Source organism: Eubalaena glacialis, chromosome 4 (genome assembly GCF_028564815.1).
Source record: "Eubalaena glacialis isolate mEubGla1 chromosome 4, mEubGla1.1.hap2.+ XY, whole genome shotgun sequence".
Lineage (NCBI taxonomy): Eukaryota > Metazoa > Chordata > Mammalia > Artiodactyla > Balaenidae > Eubalaena > Eubalaena glacialis.
In genome coordinates this window covers 157,756,271-157,776,303 of record NC_083719.1, presented here as the reverse complement: position 1 = coordinate 157,776,303, position 20,033 = coordinate 157,756,271, and the positions used below count along the sequence as shown (strand labels likewise).

The window sequence follows — 20,033 nt, the reverse complement described above, 5'->3', positions numbered from 1 at the left end:
CTGTACATTCCAGAAGACTAGTTCAGGGAAACCAGCTTGGTGGCCAACAGCCCCACTGCAGCTGAGATTCCTCTTCCCTTTCTAGTAGAGAAGCCCATGGTGTGAACCTACTCTTCCTCCTTGGCCTGTAGACTAAAGGCTGAACTCCACAGCCTGGCTGCCTCCTCTCCCACCATGTGTCCTCACCTACATGTATCCTCTTGAGGTCCTTGGAGCTGCACCACAATTCTGTACATGCAAGGACATACTGCCACTCTTCCTTCAGGGCTCAGCTTCCTCAACTTCTTCTGCCCACTCTGGGGCAGAGTTAGCCTCTTCCTCTTGTGCTCCCACATCACCTCTTGTTCATTTAGTAAGTCCTTACACATTTTGGAAAATTGTCCATTGGACTACATATTTCCCAGGCTGTGTTCTTCTAGCTCCTTTCCAGGGGTGAACCACTGCGGACTCTGAGTGTTTGTAAAATGGATGGAGCTCCCAGCATTGCAGAGGGGATATCCTGGGCTCCTTGACCCAACTCAGGACTCCCAACTTCCTGTGGTGATCTTGCTTATGTTTGCACCATGGCCCTGCCTAACCTGGCCTTCTCTTAGGGCAGACTCAGAGGGGAGTGCACCTTCCTGAATTAGCTGGTGTCTAGTGAGAGGGTGGGGCTTGGTGACATTATAAGTCAGATTACTCGTGAGTTTCACTTTTGAGTGCAAAGCAGTTCAGTGGGACGTCTCATATTGAGAGAGAAGAGCCCAGGTCTGAGGAGAGTGACCAACTGCTGCTTCTACCAGGTAAGATTCTCCTCTAATTCCTGCCTGCCTCAGCTCTAGCCCCTTCCTTACCCTCATCTCTCCTGCTTAGTCCATCCTGGATGAGTGGAGGCTGGAAAGACTAAGCTGGTTGGTCCTCGATAGTGGTTCCTATCCTCGGCAGAGGTCCTGGGATACCTTTCAGAAGGAAGGCTCGTTCCGTGTAGCTGATTCAGCTGAATTGAGCCAAGAGGGCCACAGTTATTCAAACATGTGTAGACCCTGGGCTGGGTTCTGGGGATCTAGTGATATGGGAGACATGTCCCTCCCCACAGGAACTCTTAGCTGGAAGAGACAGAAATGAATATTTACTGGGAGTGTAAATACTGGGGTTACTTGGGGGAAGCTTCACAGTCTCTGGTATGTAGAAGTGCTGAATAAATGTTGAATAGAAGAAGAAATGAATAAGAGAGTGAATGAATGAGTGATTGAGCTAGCTGGGCCTCGATAGGAGAGTGAAATCTCACCATGTGTGTAGCCCTAGGCCCTTCCCAAAGGTAATTGCCTCAGTTACCCCATTTTATCCTCAAAACAGACCTCTAACATATATGGAACATATGTTTGACAGATTTGACAGAAACTGAGTGTAGGTATATGTGACTTTGGGGAGATTTTTTGGAAACTGATTTCTTGGTTCTCTGAATAAGAACTCCCCACCTCTCAATTTTTCAAAGCTGTACTAGCACCTACCTATGCCAAGCCCTGTGCTGGGCATTGAAGAAGCAGAGATGACTCAGCAATTCCAGGGAAGGCTGTGAATGAAGGCTGGACAGCAGGAGACAAGATGAAGCTCATAGTCAATGTGGCTGGAATATGAAGGGGAGTAGCAAGAGAGGAAGCTTGGGTTGAGGACAGTGTGAGGGGGTTGCAAAGTCACAAAGCGTTTGACACTTTTTTTTTTTCTGCAGTAGAAGCCATCACAGTGTGACGGCTTACTTCACATTGTGGGGAATGACATGATAAAACCTATTTTTGCACAGTCACTCTGGTAACATGTTTGGTGTGGGTAAGGTGGCGAGATGGACACATGGGAGCACGAATATCAATTAGGAGGCTGTTGGAATAATCAGATGGGTGGAAGGTCTAGGACAGTGGCTGTGGGAACTGGGAGGTGGAGACACACGGGAGCTCTTTCCGCTCTCAGCTCTTTCAGCCTGAGAACTTATTGCGTAGAGGAAGTGAGGGTCAGGGATGTATAGCGGCAACATGAATGCCTCCAGCCAAGGTGAAGGACAAGAGAAGAATTTCGTGGGGAAAAGTGAAGGAGGAAATGAATGTGGCTTTGACCGTTGTGTTTGAGGAGCCTTCTCCAGCATCCAGAAATGCTAACAGACCATTGGAATTTGGGATTTGTCTCAGGACAGGGGTAGATTTGGGAACCTTCACACAGGTTTTAATCAAACCTTGGGGATGAGTGAGATAAAGAGGGAGTGTGGAGAAGAAGACTATGGCCAGAAACTTGGGAGCCCCATTGTTTAAGAGGAGAGGGACGAAGACTTGACGAAGACTATGAGAGACTCAGGAAGGAGGCCCAGGGAAGACTGACTGTCGCAGCCAAGGGAGAAGAGAATTTGGCAGTGAAGAGAATTCTCATGGCTTTGCATGCCTGAGAGAGGGTGAAAGCATGGGGACTGAAGAAAAGGCTGGTATTGGGCAGTCAGGAGATCATAGGTGACCATGGGGAGGGCAAATTCATGGACATGAGGGGAGTGGCAGGTGGGGAGGGGTTGCAGAGGTGGGAAGGTAGCTTTCCTGAAGTTTTGCTGTTAAAGGAGGAGAGGTGGAATAATTCAGTAGCCAGATGCCTTCTGCCCATCTTGGGCCCTCCACTGCATTTCCCTTTTCTTCCACCCCTGCAGGGCACCTGAATCACTGAAGGCTCCTTTGTAAACTTCCTGGTCCCCATTTTATTTATATGTAGATGAAAATAAAGTAGGCCTTGAGATGGAGAGACCTGGTGTGGCTGCTTTGTGAGGAGCTGCATCCTCAACTATGAGCACAGGGCTCTTTCAGCTCAGCATCACCCCACCTTCCAAAACTCACCCTGACGTTTATGTTGCACATTACAGTTCCCAAAGCATTTTCCCTGTTGTTACTCTATTTAATTCTGATGACAACCTTGTGAAGGTAGATATTATCTTCTCCTGTTTTTTACAGATGAAGAAACTGAAATGCAAAGAAATCATAAATGATTTGCCCAAAGTCATGGCATTAGTGGAACCCCTTTCTGAAGCACAGATCCACCCCTGTCCACTTCTCTCTTCAGCATGAAATTTGCACACCTTAACTTGGCATGAAGGTGCCAAGCCAGCCTGCTTGCTTCTCCAGCAGGTCTTTGGCCCCTCCTTACCTCACACCCTTTGCTCCAAACCTTTAGCACATCCCTGAACTCCCAAGTACAGCAGCAAGTCCATCTCTGTCACTGCCTGTGTCAGTCATACTGTGATTATTGGTAAAGCTGTGAGGTCCCTGAGGGTGTGGCCTAGGTCTGCTTTGTCTGTACCCTAGCATGTGGCACATTAGGCATTAGGGACTGATAAATGTGAATGAATGACAGAATGAATGAATGGCATTGGGATTAGAAATCAGCCTTCCCAGTGCTCTTTTGTTGTACATGCTCTGGAAAATGAGGGCTTTCTGGTTGTTTACTAAAGGATTTTGATGGTCAGAGATTCTGACCTCTGTCCACATCTTCCTTCCTGGTCCCCTTCAGAAGGAAGAAAGTTAAGGGTCTGCATCACAGCCTCCGAGGTTCATCACAACCTGTGGAGTACGTGGTTCACCCGGGAACCCTTTTCCCCCATAGGAGGTCACCCCCCACCGTGGAACCACATGGACTCCATTGGGTCTCTAGGGTTGCAGCAACGGGAAGAAGCCCCCAGCTGCCCCCAAGAAGGCTTGCCCTGCCCCTCAAACAGCTCTGAGCTGGTAAGTTCAGCACTGGGTTCCTGTCTCATGCCTATTCAAGACTGTCAAGAGCAGGAGCAGCAGAAGATGCCATGCGGCCACTGGCTCACACCCATGCAGCCCTTTCCTGTTTGCTGAGCCTTTCATGTCTGATCTAGTAGCTTTCTCCTTCAAGGCTCCACACCACTGCAAGGTGGGGGTTATCTCCTCATTTTACAGCCGAGGAAGGGGGCTTAGAGAGGTGACGTACCTTGAGTTTAAGGCACGACAGGAGCTTGAGCTGAGGTATTTCATCTCCAAAGTCTAGAAAGGACCCTCCAGGGTTTTTCTTGTAGAAAGCTGTGTTCTTAAAGCCCTTCCTTTTCCCACTTCTCAAGTCATTCCTGCACATCTTTCACCCCTCAACACGGCCACTGAAGTCAGGCACACAGAGAGGATTTCAGTGCTGAACTCAACTTGGAGGTTGTGCAGCAAGGTTATTGTGCCTCAGGTTAGCTCAGAGTGAGTTTCTCTTTTTTCTGTCGTCTTGACCAAGATTTAGAAGCCCTTGTCTACCACACCCTCTAGCAGGAAACACTTGGGTAAGTCAATTCATATCTCTTCGTCTCTGTTTCCTCATCAGTGAAATGGAGGAAAATAACGTCTAATCCTCCCACTCCTGGAGGATTAAGCGAGCTAATGGAGATACAGGACCTGCACAGAGGAGGCATCCATGAAAGGGTTCTTGAATCGTTCCCTGTAGTTTCTTTAGTTTTCCAGCCCATTCTGAAACCTGCTTGATTTGGCTTGTTGCCCAAACTAGAGGGGCGTCACCCCTCACTGCATTTCATACTCCCACTTTACCCTTGTCCAACGTCTGCTCCAGACCCTGTAAACATTTCTTCTGTGCACAACCCCTAGCTGGGCCACAGAAGGGTGCAATGACTGTGCCGCGGTGCCTGCCCTGCCAGGGCTTGCTCTAGGGCCTGCCACCATCACCTCTTTCACTTTACGCCACTCTCTCGAGACTCTGGCGCTGGTCCCACACCCACCCTGCTGGCTCTATTGCACACACCTGCAGTTTAAAGACAATTCTCTTCAGCTTTGGGGGAACTTCACATGGATGCCAAATTTCCTGTGGCCTTGGGCCCCCACTCAGCACTGCAGGCTTCTACCTCAGCTCCCCTTCCCATGATGATCTAAGAACCACGTGTGGTCGGAGCCCAGTCCCATCTGAGTCCCTTCCTGGTGCCTTCTGCCAGGACTCTTTTTGTCACCAGAGGGGACATGGAGTCAGGCTCCCCAGGCTGGTTTTACCTTGTGCTCTGAGGAAAGGGAACCCATGTCCTATAGGGCAGCCACTGTCTCACCCCTTCACATCTACTGTCTTCTCAGTCCTCACAACATCGCTAAGAAGTGGGTGCTATTTTTGTTCCTGCTTGACAGAGGAGAAAACCTGCTCAGAGAGATGAGGTGGGCCCTGACTGACCGATACAGCAAATTGGTCAAAGGATCCAGCATTGAAGCCACATCGAATCCACCCTCTCTCTAATGCTTTGCTCCTCACTCTCCTGGCTGAGGTCTCTCCCCACTCTTCTTGGGGGAGGTTGAGGCGAGACTCCAGTAGCTTCTCCTGGCTGCTGTGCGCCCACCAGCGTCAGCCAGCGAAGTCCTCCTGTGTTTCTTGAGGCTTCTGCCATCTCCTAGTCACTCCTCTTGCACCTCTCACTGCAGCCGGGAGGAAAAGGAAGAAAAACATCGATCTACCCAAGCCATTGACTTCTCCATAACTCTGCTGTTGTCATTAAGCAATAATACAACACCCCTCACATCTGAACAGCACTTTACACTTTCACATACATTATCCCCTTTCTTATGCCACCACAACCACTTAGTCAACAAATCCTGAGAGCCAGCCACTCCTTGTGGCTCTGAGATACAGCCATGAACAAGACATGGCTCCTGGGTGCTTTTGAGTATTGTTATTCTCTTGTAAGTCTTACCATGTCAGAGAGAAGTTTAACTTGCCCAGGGCCACATAGCCAGGAAGTGGCAGGGCAAGGACTCAGATGTAAGTTTTCTCGTCCCACATCCTATGGGGTTTCTTTGCTGCAAACTTCATCAGCTTTGGGTTCTTTTCAGGTGTTTTTATTAGTTTTTATAAGGCTTCGCATTTATGTGGAAACATCTCTGCAGTCAGATCTGGGTTCAAGTCCCACTCTGCCCCTTAATAGCTGCTTGGATTAGGAAGATGACTATACCTCTCTGAGCCTCAGTTTCCTCCTTTGTGACTCAGGAATAGCTCCTCCTAGCATGCATGGCTACTGGAAGCAGTAATGTGAATATGGAACTGAACATCTGGACTCCAGTTAGGATCATTTGCCTCCTTAGGGATCTGTTTCCCATTCTCTTCCTAAAGCAGGGGTGGGACTGAGTTGCCCCCATCTCCCTCAGTTGGCAGCCTCTCCTCCCTGGCTCTCCCTGCCTCCTTATCCAGGTGCCTAAGTGGTACTTTACAGATATGGGCCCAGTGTGGGGTAGCGGGTCATAGGAATGGAATTCCTATGAGACAGGCAGTGGGGACCTGGGAAAGGCTAAGACTGGGAGAATGGAGTCGGGGGCTGGGACCCTCCGACAAACCCAGGGAGGCTGCTGAGGCCTCTTTGAAGGACAGGCCAGAGGGTTGTCCCAGGGAGGTTTCCACACAGAAGTGAGATACTGGAGCTTTTCTTAAGCTCCCCCAACTCAAGCTTCTGCTGGAAAAGAACCTGGTGTCCCATCCTCTGCTTTCCCTGTCTGCCCGCCACTCCCTTCACTCTGATCTGCCCCTGGCCAGCCTTCGCCAAAATCCATCCCCTTGCTCTGAAGAAAAACCCTTTGTGCTCTTCCCCCATATCTTCAAATGGCTCATTCCCTTCCTTCATTTAGGTCACCTCCACAGGGAGACCTTCCCTGACCAATATCCAAAAATACCTCTTCCTCCTCTCGTCACTCCTGAACTTCTATTTCTGCCTTTCTTTTCTACCAGTACTACCAGAACCATATTACATGTTTCTGTGCTTATTTTCTGCCCCCTACACTGGAATTGAGTTCCACAAGAGCAGACTCAGCTGGCTGTGCAGTGTACGGTGCTTAGAATAGTTCTGGGTACATATTAGGGGCTCAGTCAATGTCTGTGTGAAGGGTGGCCAACTGTGGGAGGACTGTCCTCCACGGTGTGGCCCCCAAACTCTCCTGGCTGGGCTTGCTTGGGCTCCAGAGTGGAGTGTATCGGAAGAGGGAAGCCCCTGAACCTGAAGTTCATCCACACATTTGTTCATTCATTTGCTCATCTAACAACAATTCACTGAGCAGCTCGGCTCTGGGTCCTGGGGAAACAGAGCAAATCACTGGTGGGGTGACAGGGGAGAGGTCTTGCCAGCCCTGAATTCAAAGAAGTAGAGGGGGTTGGAGGGAACTGAAAGGATCCACAAGGGAATGGAGCAGGAGGAAGTGGGTGGGTCTTCCCACCAGAAAGGAGCTTTCTGAGGGTGCAGGAGCTGGTGTAGGCTGTGAGCAGCAAGAAAGCCACAGTGTGTGAAGAGGCGAGGAGTGGGGCTGGGCAGGTGCTGGGGAGCACAGCAAGGCTCACAGTAGGCTCAAGCAGGGCTCAGGCCAGCCCCTGGGGAAGCTGAGGGAGGGGTGCTGGTCTGGGCTAGGGAAGGGAGGTATGAACTGGGCCAGGCTGGCCTCTGTCCTGGTTGGAGTGGGGGAACTTCGCTAGGCCAACAGGGCTCCTGCCCAGATGTCGGCCTGTTTCTCCTCAGGTACAGGAATGCCTGCAGCAGTTCAAGGTGACAGGGGCACAGCTGCGGCAGATCCAAACCAGCCTCCTGGACTCCATGGAGCAAGCCCTTAAGGGGCAGGCCAGCCCTGCCCCTGCTGTCCGGATGCTGCCCACATATGTGGGGTCTACCCCACATGGCACTGGTGGGTTGTATAGACTAACATGGGTGGCCAGGACTGGTAAGAGGGTTCTGATCTGGGGGAGGGGGGAGTTCCTTACCCCTTTCTCCATCTCTAAGGTCCCCATCTCTAAGGTCCCTTGATGAGACTTCACAGGCCTTGGGAATGTTTCTGGGAAGAAGAGGGCTTGGTCTCACCAGCTGCGTGCCTTTCTGTGACCTGCTTTCCCACAGAGCAAGGAGACTTCGTGGTGCTGGAGCTGGGAGCCACAGGGGCCTCACTGCGTGTTCTGTGGGTGACCCTGATGGGTATTGAGGGGCACAAGATGGAGCCCCGAAGCCAGGAGTTTGTGATCCCCCAAGAGGTGATGCTGGGTCCTGGTCAGCAGGTGAGCACTCACTGCACAGGCTCTGGGCCCGGGGGCAGCTGGGGCTCCAGTGGGAAGAGCTAAGCCCCCAACCCACCCCACAGCTCTTTGACTTTGCCGCCCGCTGCCTATCTGAGTTCCTGGATGCGCTCCCCGTGGGCAATCAGGGTCTGCAGCTTGGGTTCAGCTTCTCCTTCCCTTGTCACCAGACAGGGCTGGACAAGGTGAGGCAGAGTGGCTACAGGGACAGTGGGTGGAGGGGCTGCAGCCCCATGAAGGTCGTTGGAGGATTGACCTGAATTTTCTGCCTCCAGAGCACCCTCATTTCCTGGACCAAAGGTTTTAGGTGCAGTGGTGTGGAAGGCCAGGATGTGGTCCAGTTGCTACGAGACGCCATCCAGAGGCAGGGAGTGAGTAGAGGCAGGGGAGCAGGGAGGGATGCCCATGTGGCCTGGGCCTGGGCCTGGGCCCAGCACATGTAGGCTGTGCCTATGCTTCTGGGAGGGCCTTCTTTCCTTTCCTGTTTATACCCTTTATCCATGTAACCTTTGGGTAAATGCCGCTACCATTCTCATTTTATAGGTAAGGAGACTGAAGCTAAGAAAGGTCAAATAAACGTTCAGGACTGTAGGGGGAAACAAAGATGAAAAGACTTGACCCTGTCCTCAGGGACCTCACAAGTCTAGTGGGAAAACATTCCAATAAAAGATTGTCCCTGTTGAGAATGTGGTTCCGATGACTGTGGGAGCACAGGGAAGGGTGTACTACGACTTGAGCAGAGACTTGAAGGAGAAGTTTGCCAGGTGCATAAGCTGGGGCTGGGGAGGAAGGTCTAATTTCAGAGAAGGGCATATTCAAAAGTCTGGATGCCTGAGAAAGGCCCCTCTGGATCTGTGCGGACTAACCACCACGGTGCTGTGTGAGTAGCTGGAAGTCAGGGCTGAGAGGAGCAGGCTTGGGGAGCCAGGCCAGGACCAGGGTGAGCAAGCGAGGTGTCTACAGCGCAGCCTTCAAGGTGACATGTTTGCTCACCCTTGTCCTGGTCCTGTGGGGAGCACTGGTGTTCTGGAAGTGATGGCTGAGGCTGAGAGCCCCTGAGACCTCCAGGGCCTGAGCTGGGAGCAGAGGAGCCAAAGGGCAGGGGTGGGATGGGAGGAAAATCCTCTATAGGGTGGGAAGGCCTAGAGCATATGTGACGCAAATGTGTGGGGCATGCGGACACACATTTCAGGGACTCTGTGTGTCTCCATCAAAGCCAGGGCCCCAGCCCTGCCCATCCCCCAGGTTCCCTGACCTCTGTCCTCTCTGTTGTCCAGACCTACAGCATCGATGTGGTTGCCGTGGTGAATGACACAGTGGGCACCATGATGGGCTGCGAGCCAGGGGTTGGGCCATGCGAAGTTGGGCTGGTTGTAGGTGAGCCACGGGCATTTGTGATGGTGGATGGAGGGCCTGGAGGCCTGGTGGACAGGCCCTGATGGGGTGTCCCTGCCAGACACTGGCACCAATGCGTGTTACATGGAAGAGGCACGGCATGTGGCAGTGCTAGACGAGGACCGGGGCCGAGTCTGCATCAACGTCGAGTGGGGCTCCTTCAGTGATGATGGGGCCCTGGGGCCAGTGCTGACCATCTTCGACCGCACCCTGGACCACGAGTCCCTGAATCTGGGTGCCCAGAGGTGGCCTAACCTTCTGCTCTAGCCCCTATCACTGCTTTGTTCCCCTCCCGCTCTGTTGTCCCTGTACTCCAGCCCTTAGGCCCCTCCCTCTCGTTTGCTCCTAGGCTCTCCGGGTTGCATCCTGGGGGGCCCTGGCCAGGCTCAAAGAAGGAATGAGTTCTAGAACGAAGAGTTTTTAACTCTTGGCCCTCCCTTATGCCTGACTCTGGCCAGCCCTGGCAGGGGTTGGGGGTTGGGAGTAGCCAAGCAAAGAGTCTCCTACACTCCTTGGGTCCTTCCACCCTCCAGGAGTCCCCATGAACCTAATCTAAGCCAGAGGGGGCAGTGGGGTCTGGGTAAACACCCAACTGTCTCCTAGGAGGCCATTTGCTTCTGGACCCTTCAGCAGGGACCGCAAAGCAAATGACCCCTCTTTGGGAGTTCTTGGAGGTGGGGCCAGGTGGGCTGAGGGCTTAGGAAAGGCTCTGTCCAGCCACCCTTCCTGCCTGTAGGTTTGAGAAGATGATTGGGAGCCTGTACCTGGGTGAGCTGGTGCGGCTGGTGCTGGCTCACCTGGCCCGGTGCGGGGTCCTCTTTGGCGGCTACACCTCCCCTGCCCTGCTAAGGCAAGGCAGCATCCTCCTGGAACATGTGGCTGAGATGGAGGAGTGAGTGCGGGAGGCGAGTGGGCTGCGACAGAGGGGGTCTTGACTTGGGAATGGGGAGGATGCTCTTTCCCTGAGGTAGCCATGGAGCTTTGGTGGGGGCAGGGAGCTTTGGGGCTACTTCAGCCCCAAAGTAGCACCCTGTCCCCGCCAGTCCCTCTGCTGGGGCAGCCCGTGTGCACGCTATCCTGCAGGACTTGGGCCTGAACCCGAGGGCCTCAGATGCCGAGTTCGTGCAGCACATATGTGCGGCTGTGTGCACGCGGGCTGCCCAGCTCTGTGCAGCTGCCCTGGCTGCCGTTCTCTCCCGTCTCCAGCACAGCCGGGAGCAGCAGACACTTCAGATCGCTGTGGCCACTGGAGGCCGAGTGTTTGAGCGACACCCCAGGTATTGGGAATACAGATGATCCTGTGTTAGCAGGTAGCAGGAACAAGTGTGTGTTTGTGATACACACACAGAGGGCACTCTGGTACCACTGGTGCAAGCCGATGGGTATGAATGGCACCCAAGCAAGGTGAGGACAGGCAGGGGCTGGGGAGGCCAGAAGAGGTCAGAGGAGAGAAAGAGGCTTCTCTTGGGTGTGCAAGGGAGGGTGTTACTGGGGGCACTGGGCGTATGGTTGGTGCATAGATGGGTTTAGAATTGAATTGATTTGAAGTGAGGGAGCCCAGGGCTTCTGCAAGCCCTGGGGGTCAGGGCCAGGTGCCAAGCCAGGGTGCACCTGATGTGTGTCTGTGTAGGTTCCTCAGCATCCTGCAGGAGACAGTGATGCTCCTGGCCCCCGAATGTGATGTCTCCTTCATACCCTCTGTGGACGGGGGTGGCCAGGGTGTGGCAATGGTGACTGCTGTGGCTGCCCGCCTGGCTGCCCACCGGTGCCTGCTGGAGGAGACCCTGGCACCATTCCGGTTGACCCGTGAGCAGCTGGCAGCAGTGCAGGCACAGATGCGAGAGGCCATGGCCAAGGGACTCCAGGGGGAAGCCTCCTCCCTCCGCATGCTGCCCACTTACGTCCGGGCCACGCCTGATGGCAGTGGTAAGGACTTGGCCTGAATGTGGGGCTGGGACATGAGCTTCTGGGGGTCACAGCATGTGTGGGGGTGGAGCTTCCAGCTCTGACCTGGCACTGAGGGTCTCTGCCCCACAGAGCGTGGGGACTTCCTGGCCCTGGACCTGGGGGGCACCAACTTCCGGGTCCTCCTGGTACGTGTGGCCACTGGAGGTGTGCAAATCACCAGCCAGGTCTACTCCATCCCGGAGTGCGTGGCCCAGGGCTCTGGACAGCAGGTACCCACAACCTGGAGCTGATGTCAGGGGGCGGGACAGGGCCAAGTAGCCCGCTCCCTGACTTGCTCCACCCCTCAGCTCTTTGACCACATTGTGGACTGCATCGTGGACTTCCAGCAGAAGCAGGGCCTGAGTGGGCAGAGCCTCCCCCTGGGTTTCACCTTCTCCTTCCCGTGTAGGCAGGTCGGCCTGGACCAGGTGAGAGAGGGAGGGCTGGGGGAAGCCGTCCTCAGGGGCTTTCCACCAACATACTCTTCTTGGAGTGGGCAGGAGGCCTGGAGAGGGCTTCCTGGGCTAGGGAGAGGGCTGGGTGGAGGAACTGCAGGGCTGGGCCTGCACCCAGCCTCAGTTTCCCCAGATGTGATGTGCCCAGGTGGATGGGATGCGGTGAAATGGCCTGGAATCCAGGGCCATGAAAAGGCGTGGGATGGAGTGGCCTGGAATCCAGGGCCATGAAAAGGCGTGGGATGGAGAAGGACATGGTAACCCCTGGGGGCTGCCAGTGGGCAGGAGAGTGGAGCCAGCATTAGGTCTGGGCACTTGGGAGCAGTGCAGGCCAAGGTTGGGACTGACCGGAGGACACACTGGCTGTCTCACCCACAGCACTGTTGTAATGCCGAGGGTATCTGCAGGGAGCAGAGTTTGTTCTGTCTCTCAAAGGGGCTTGTGGTTGCATGGTTCCTTTGCCCTCTCTCCTATTCCCAGCCTTGCTGGTATCCTACTCAGGGCCTGGTTGGGGTTGGCAGAGGGGCAGGCACAGGTCTAGACACAACACCCACTCAGCACACACCCCTGCATCCTTCATCAGGAATGCTAGACTTTTCATGCACACACCTAAGGCCTGCCATGGAGATGGCTCCTCCCAGACCTCTGATCCAGGCTCCCAGGAAGCTCCTCCTCAACACCCCCAACTTCTGCTGAAAAGCTCCTGTGATGAGGAGCTTGCTGGCCCTGAAGGTGCCTACCAGGTTCTTCCACACCTGTGGTCTCTGGGAAGCTCTGCCTCCTCTACTCCAACCAGCCTTCCTATCATTTTCGCCTACCCTCTGCTCCTGCTCTGACCTCTCAGATACGGGCCTCTGTGCTCTGCTTTCCTTTGGATCATGCAGTCAGCAGTGTCTCTTTGCTTGTCTGCTCCCTCCAGCCTGAGTTATTCTGGCACCTTTTGATTATTCCTTGTAAGGTGTGAGAAGCAGGTGGGACTGTGCAAAATCAGGCATGCAGGAAACACGGTCCTATTAACAGAATTTAATTTCTATGTTGAGCCCACATTCTTTTCAGGAGTGAAAACTTAATGGTAATGAATTCAGGGACCCCCCCCTTATCCAGGTAGGGGCCCCTCCTTTGCTGTATAGAATGTGCAGACAAGCTGGGACGTGGGGGAAACGTCCAGGCCCCAGCCATTTGGACTCTGCCTCTTGCTCTCTTGGGTCTTGACAACTCCCTTGATACCTTACCTTCCCCTCCGTGGGGAAGGAGGGCAGAGGCTGCCTCTGTTCTCAGATTATCCAAATCCCTTCTGTTTCCTCCCCTTCCCCACAGGGGCATGCCCAGGGTGGAGGGCCTAGGACATCTTTCTCAGGAAGCCATCCGGAACCTGGTTCTAACTCCTGCCCACCTCACCTTCTCCAAACCAGGGGGTCTTTCTCTCATTTGGGAGTGGGGAAACTTTGCTGTTACTCATGATCTGGTTCTCCCTCTCATTCACTCTCACTCTCTCTGGTTTCTGTTTTTGAGACAATGAGCACAGAATACTCTATCTTGTGGTTTTATGGGGAAAGGAATAAAAGGAAATATTACTGGGGGAAATGTCATTTAATATGTCTAAAATCTCCTGCCCCAAAGATTCCCAGACCTGCTCTCCATGCGTCTACTTTGGGCAGAGCAGTCATTTTCTCCTAATGGTGGGTGGAATAGTTCCCCTGCCCCTTCCCTCAGAGGAAGCACAATAAGAAAAGAACAGCTAGGCCCCCATTACTAAGTTCACAATTTAAGGCCAGTTTCTCACAGTAAATTGTCTTGTCCCCTCCTGTCTTGCCCAGGTGTCTGGTTTCTGGCTTTTCCATTCATCCTTCACTCGTATCTGGAACATGCATGTGAATCTCCCATTGACACGGCTCCGTCCCAACTCTGAGAATTCCTTCCTTTCAAGTGACTCTTGCTAGCTCTTTCTGGAAGAGCAGACTCTGCTGTCATTTGGACCTCTGAGCCTTCTCTGTCCTTCCCTTTCTCACACACAGCACTCATTTTACAGATCTGTTCATTCCTAACCCAATTACAAAGGGCCATTCCTTCTGGGCAGATGTCTTAAAATGGCCAGACCCTCAAACTATCTGAGCATTCTGGCACTAAAAGTAGAAGACGTAGGTTGGATGGTTATTAATAGGTTTCTTCACACTGGAATCCTCCTGGGGAATTGGGAGGGGGCAGAGGGCAAGGCCCTTAATCGTATGACAGAGTAGGCACAGAATCCTACCTGGGGAGGGAATCATATACTGCATTTTGATGGGATGCAGGCTTTGGAGAGGCAAAGTGAGATTCCAAGGGACCTCTAGCTTCCTGCTTCCTCATTGTCCCACCCCAGGGCATCCTCCTGAACTGGACAAAGGGTTTCAATGCATCTGACTGTGAGGGCCAAGATGTTGTGTGTCTGCTGCGGGAAGCCATCGGGCGCCGACAGGTAAGTGGCCTGCCTGCAGGGGTGCTTTGGTGCAACAGGCCTTGAAGGGAGCAAAGGGTCTCCCGCTGCCTGATGTGGGGGGCCCTCTGTAGTAGAGACCTCTGGGTCCAGTGCTAGTTGCTGTGACGACCACGTTGCCCAGCAACTAGCAGCATCCTTTTGTGTGCAGGCAGTGGAACTGAATGTGGTTGCCATTGTCAATGACACGGTGGGGACCATGATGTCCTGTGGCTACGAGGACCCCCATTGCGAGGTCGGCCTCATCGTCGGTGAGGAGGGCCCTGCTCTTTTGTGCCCCTACTGCCTGTTGCTAATTTACTGCCTCCTGTTGATTAGGATATTCCCCTGGCCTTGGGGATGTGGCATCATTCCTACCTGACTGAATGGGGCCCTGGAACACTCTATTGGGCTGAGGGTCTGGAGCTTCGGTGTCTAGCCCAGCTTAGCTACTGACTCACAGTCATTTAAGCTCTCTGAACCTCAGTTTGCCCATCTGTTAAATGAATGTGAGCTTTGGAGTCATACAGATTTGGGTGGAAATACTAGCTCTGCCACTTCCACCGGTATGACCTTGGGCAAATCACCAGAGCCTCAGTTTCCTCATCTCTAAGGTGGAGATAATAATAATGCCTGTCTTAAGGGGTTATGAGGATGAAATGGGAGGGGACAAAGTGTAGCATTATGCCTGGCTCATGGCCTACAGAGTATTTGGAATTGGGTGGGACCCCAGTGATGGGGGTGTGTGTGCAGAGAATGAGTTGAGATGGTTCTTTGAATAGTCCAAGATTCTAAGTCTTTTTTTTTTTTTTAATATTTATTTACTTATTTGGCTGCGCTGGGTCTTAGCTGTGGCACGTGGGATCTTTAGTTGCGGCACGCGGGATCTATTTAGTTGCAGCATGAGGGATCTTAGTTGTGGCATGCAGGATCTAGTTCCCTGATCAGGGATCGAACCCAGGCCCCCTGCATTGGGAGCACGGAGTCTTAACCACTGGACCGCCAGGGAAGTCCCCAAGATTCTAAGATTTTATTAAGCACTTTTCCTGTGGCCAGTTGGGGGCTGGATGAAGGGACAGGAAGACACATAAAGAAGGGGAAAATATCTGCCTTCTCGGAACTGACTGTTTAGTGAGGGTTGAATCCAGAAGAGCATGTGGCCATCAGAGAGAGCTGAATCTGACTCTAAATGCCAGGGCAACAAGCCAAGATCAGAAAGGAAGGGGTCCCGACATGAGTGAGACTTGAAAAGGAAGCCTTGAAAAAAGGAATTTGGCTAGATGGGGGAGGAGGGGTCCCATAGCTCCTTGGACATCCGTCTCTTAGAGCAGGAGGTATGTGGCAGCCTCGAAGGAGACTGGGAGCTTCTTGAACATAGTGTCTGGCACTGGGAGGTGCTCGAGAGAGGCAGGCCCAGATTGCTGTGTGAATAAACAACTGGATGGAGTAATTCCAGGGTCCAACACACCTGCTTAGAGCTGATCGTGTGTTGGGGAGAAGAAGGAAAAGCCTTTACCCAGGGTATGCCTTCTGTCTAAGCTTCTTGGCTTCAAGGTCAAATCCAAATGTCACTTCCTTCTGTAGCTTTTCCTGACTTTCTAGGCAGGAAGACTCACCTGTGCTTGGGCATTCCATGATGCTTTTCTTTGCACTTCTATTTGGGCACACACAGGAAGTATCAGAGTTGGCTGCTCATTGCCCAGCCTCTGGCCACTGTGGAGCTCCTTGTGTCTCATTTTTATGTCCCCGGTTCCTGGCCCAGCACCTGCTGTTTTGACTAAAGACCTGGAAGGCCAGTCCAGGAAGGCTTGGGCCTCTCACCCGTGTGACAGCAGGGGCTGTCACACATCTCTCAGGGGAATGATGTGAATGACGGGCATTTTGGGAGCACCCTGGCGTAGCATGGGAGATGCGCTGATGGTGGTGCTGGTAGGGGAAGTAGTGGAGTCCCGGGGGGCTTGATGGTGGCAGGGTCTGAAAAAGGGATGAGAGGAAGGAAGGAGGACCAGGCCCTGGGCAGGCCAATGAGCATGGGGAGATGGAGAGGTAGGAAATGAGCCCAGATTTTGCTATCTCGGTGGGAAGGGCTCAGAGGGATCTTGTCTGCATCAGTAAATGGCTCCCACCCCATCTGGCCTCTCTGAAGGAACTGGCACCAATGCCTGCTACATGGAGGAGCTCCGGAATGTGGCAAGTGTGGCTGGGGACTCAGGCCACATGTGCATCAACATGGAGTGGGGTGCCTTTGGGGATGATGGCTCTCTCAGCATGCTCAGTACCCGTTTTGATGCAAGTGTGGACCAGGCATCCATCAACCCTGGCAAGCAGAGGTGAGGGTTGGGCTGGGCAGGTGTGACTGGTGGTGGCTGGCACTAGTGATGTGGCTGGTGGCTGGTGGTGGCACGGGGCTGGGGCCTCCTGCCCTGTGTGCACACACACTTTCATGCAGGTTTGAGAAGATGATCAGTGGCATGTACCTGGGGGAGATCGTCCGCCACACCCTCTTGCATTTGACCAGCCTTGGAGTTCTTTTCCGGGGCCAGCAGACCCAGCGCCTTCAGACCAGGGACATCTTCAAGACCAAGTTTCTCTCTGAGATTGAAAGGTGCTGAGGCCTACATTATCTCCTTCCACCTCCCAAAGGACTCTATCATTGGGTGGAATGCTGGTTGGAGGGAGGTGCACCCAGAGGACGGAAAAGCCATGAGAGGGGGTCGCTCATGCAGGATCCTGCCTCTCTGTGCTCTATTCCCTCCTGTCTCCAGTGATAGCCTGGCCCTGAGGCAGGTCCGAGCCATCCTGGAGGATCTGGGGCTGTCCCTGACCTCAGATGATGCCCTGATGGTCCTGGAGGTGTGCCAGGCCGTGTCCCAGAGGGCCGCCCAGCTTTGTGGGGCAGGTGTGGCTGCTGTGGTGGAGAAGATCCGTGAGAACCGGGGCCTGGAAGAGCTGACTGTGTCCGTGGGGGTGGATGGAACCCTCTACAAGTTGCACCCTCAGTGAGTCTGGGTGCCAGGCTGGGCAGGGAGGCATGGCTGGGTGGGGCCCGGCTGACCTGGCCTCACCTCGGCCTCTCCCCCTCACAGCTTCTCCAGCCTGGTGGCAGCCACAGTGCGGGAGCTGGCCCCTCGCTGTGTGGTCACCTTCCTGCAATCAGAGGACGGGTCCGGCAAAGGTGCAGCCCTGGTCACCGCTGTTGCCTGCCGCCTTGCCCAGATGACCTGTGTCTGAAGAAGTCTCCAGCAACCAGCTTTGTTGGACCAGGGCTGGGACCCCATCTGTCCCCCAGCCAGGTCCAGACACCCAGGACTTCCAAAACAGCCATGTATGACCCCTCCATGGCCAATGGCCTGGACCCCTAGCTCTCCCCGAGAGAAGTAGCACTTGGGTTAGCAATATATATATATAATTTATTTACATTCACGTCCGCTAAAATCCCTACGCGCCCTGGCGGCCGGGCAAGGCTGTGTACATAAGGCCAAGTGTAAGTGCACGAATGCACTTAAAACAGAGTCAGGGCACAAGCTTCACATGACAGGCCCCGCACGGGGGCACCGGCCAGCCCCAGGAACGGGCACGCCACGGCACGCACACTCGCCATTGTCCAGCCCGGGACTCCCGTTGCATATTCACACGCCCCGTCGGGCAGGGCTCCTCGTGGCTGGGGGCAGGGGGGGATCGGGGAGGAGGAGCCGTTGGGTGTCCCTGGGTGGGTGGGAGAAGGGCAGCATGTGAGAGGCAGATGTGGACTGACACCGGGCGTGAGAGACGTGAGCAGCCTCCAGGTGTACAGCATGAGATGCATGTGTGGGGGGATGCACGTGACAGGAGCACACGGGACATGCATGGGCACATGCCCGTGTGGTAGTTGTGTGCCTGAATCCAGGGGCCGCCCCCTGTTCAGCTGTGGCCCTCAGTCCCACAGGCTTGGAGCCAGGCCTCTCGGATGTGCCCCTACCCAGCAGGCACAGAAATGTTTGCATAAGGTCCAGCTCAGGCAGGAGCTCCGGGGGCCACATCCCGAGCCCATCGTGTGCATGTATGCCTGTGTGTATGCGGCCCCCTGGCTGGGGCAGGAGGAGAGGTAGCATCACACGCACATACACACACACAGATGGGCTGGGCCCAGCCCGGGCTCCAGGCACTGTCCACCCTGGGCCCCGGGCAGAGTCGGAGCAGGTGGCAGTGCCAGCCCGGCCAGGCAGGCCATGGAGGGGAAGGAGTGCGGGCAGGGTCTGAAGGGCCAGTGTTAGGGGACAGCGTCTGCCAGGAGTGGGCCTGTCCACGCGGCTCTCCCCGGTGGTGGCTTCTGCCTGTCCCTGGCGGGTGCCAAAGCTGGTGAGAGTGTAGGCTTTGTGGGCCTCGCCGGCCTCAGCATTCGGCCTCTGACACTGTGAAGAGGCCAGCATCTGGCTGGCCAAGTCCGGCCACTGCTGCAGCCAGCTGGCTGAGGTTGCCGTTGGGGAAGTGCCGTGCCTCCCACAGGTTGAGGATCATGGCTGTGGGGCTGGGCTTGGAGGCAAAGAAGCTGAGATGGCTGCAGAAGGGAGGGGAGCCCATCAGTGGCCTGGCTTCCCTCAGGCTGCTGCCTCTACCCTCCTAGACCACCCAAGGACAGGGCCTCCCCTCACTCAGCCAAAGGGATGCCCCAGCTGCTGGTGGCTGGGGCACAGGCCCCGGAGTGTGTCTTGTCCACCCGCCCCCCATTCCTCTCCACCCAGGCTGGACTGCAGGTGGCCTTCACAGCCCCTCCGTGCCCATCTCCCACCCACCTGTCCAGGTGGAGTTTCTGGGCCAGAGTCCGCCAGTCGGCACCACGGCTACAGGGTGGGTCTAGGCTGGTAATGATCTTCTGCCGAATGAGGAAGGGGATCTTGAAGGCACTGGGGCCCACTAGGGCTGGGACCCCCCCTTCACTCTCCAGGGCCAGCAGCTCAGCGAATCTCGTGTCCTGGGAGTGGGGAGGGGTGGAGGTACCCATTAGAACTTGCCCAGACCAGCCCACTGCTACCCCACCCTGGGGGAATGCGTGGACCACCTCAGGGCATGGGGACAGCGTGGGCACTGTTGCTTCCCAGTGGGCCAGGGCCCTGCTCACTGGAGCACTGAGGTGCAGTGACCTGCCCACAGTCACACAGCCAGTGAGCAGAGGAGCCTTCTGACCTCATTCTCCTTCCCACCCCATCACTCCTCCCTAGGTCACCTCTGCCACCCTCTGCTGACCAGCAAAACTCTGCTGATCACTCAGAACTCACTGCTGTCCTCTCACTGCCTCTGCCCTCCACACTCAGTTCCCTCATTGCTGCCTGTCTAACTCTTACTCATCCTTCCAGGCCCAGTAAAAGTCCCTCCTCAGGGAAGTCCTCTGAGGCCCCCAGGCCAGCTCCATCTCCCCCTCCTCTCCCTGCTGCTCCCATCTCCTCCTCCCTGAGTCCAACAACATCTGTCTGCATCTGTCTACGTGTGCATCTGCACCTCCCTCCCTGGGAGACTTGGAGGGAGCTGCCAAGCGGTTTCTAGGAGGTGGGCTTGGTGGCAGGGTAGGCGCAGTGGGGGAGCACATTATGGCAATGCTGCCCACCTTGGTGATGTTGAAGTTGATGTTGAAGCTCTGCCCGTCGCCCTCCACCTGCCATACCCACACCTTGCAGGCCAGGTCGCTGGTGCTGGGGCTGACGCGCTCCAAGGTGAAGGTACAGTGCAGGTACTGCTGTGTGCCATTCCAGATGTGATAAAAGGGGATCTCC

At 54.7% G+C, this 20,033-nt stretch overlaps 2 protein-coding genes across 2 annotated transcripts in view; one reads left to right on the top strand and one right to left on the bottom strand.

Annotated features, from left to right (window-relative positions):
• Window positions 1–710: 710 nt before the first annotated feature.
• HK3 (hexokinase 3) lies at window positions 711–17,529 on the top strand. Its single transcript, XM_061188508.1, has 19 exons — window positions 711–782; window positions 3,607–3,728; window positions 7,493–7,655; window positions 7,865–8,019; window positions 8,103–8,222; window positions 8,313–8,408; window positions 9,315–9,414; window positions 9,494–9,677; window positions 10,169–10,324; window positions 10,476–10,709; window positions 11,063–11,358; window positions 11,470–11,609; window positions 11,688–11,807; window positions 14,194–14,289; window positions 14,459–14,558; window positions 16,433–16,616; window positions 16,736–16,891; window positions 17,052–17,285; window positions 17,373–17,529. Exons 2-19 carry the CDS (start codon window positions 3,633–3,635, stop codon window positions 17,515–17,517), a joined length of 2,775 nt encoding a protein of 924 aa, XP_061044491.1. The 5' UTR covers window positions 711–782; window positions 3,607–3,632; the 3' UTR covers window positions 17,518–17,529.
• Window positions 17,530–18,657: 1,128 nt separating this feature from the next.
• The window catches only part of UNC5A (unc-5 netrin receptor A), a 61,685-nt gene continuing 60,309 nt past the window's right edge, over window positions 18,658–20,033 (bottom strand). The window contains exons 13-15 of the mRNA XM_061188506.1: window positions 19,868–20,032; window positions 19,059–19,237; window positions 18,658–18,823 (exon numbers count right to left, since the gene is read on the bottom strand). Of these exons, the coding sequence (XP_061044489.1) occupies window positions 18,658–18,823; window positions 19,059–19,237; window positions 19,868–20,032 (510 nt within the window). The remainder of the gene's footprint in view (window positions 18,824–19,058; window positions 19,238–19,867; window position 20,033) is intronic.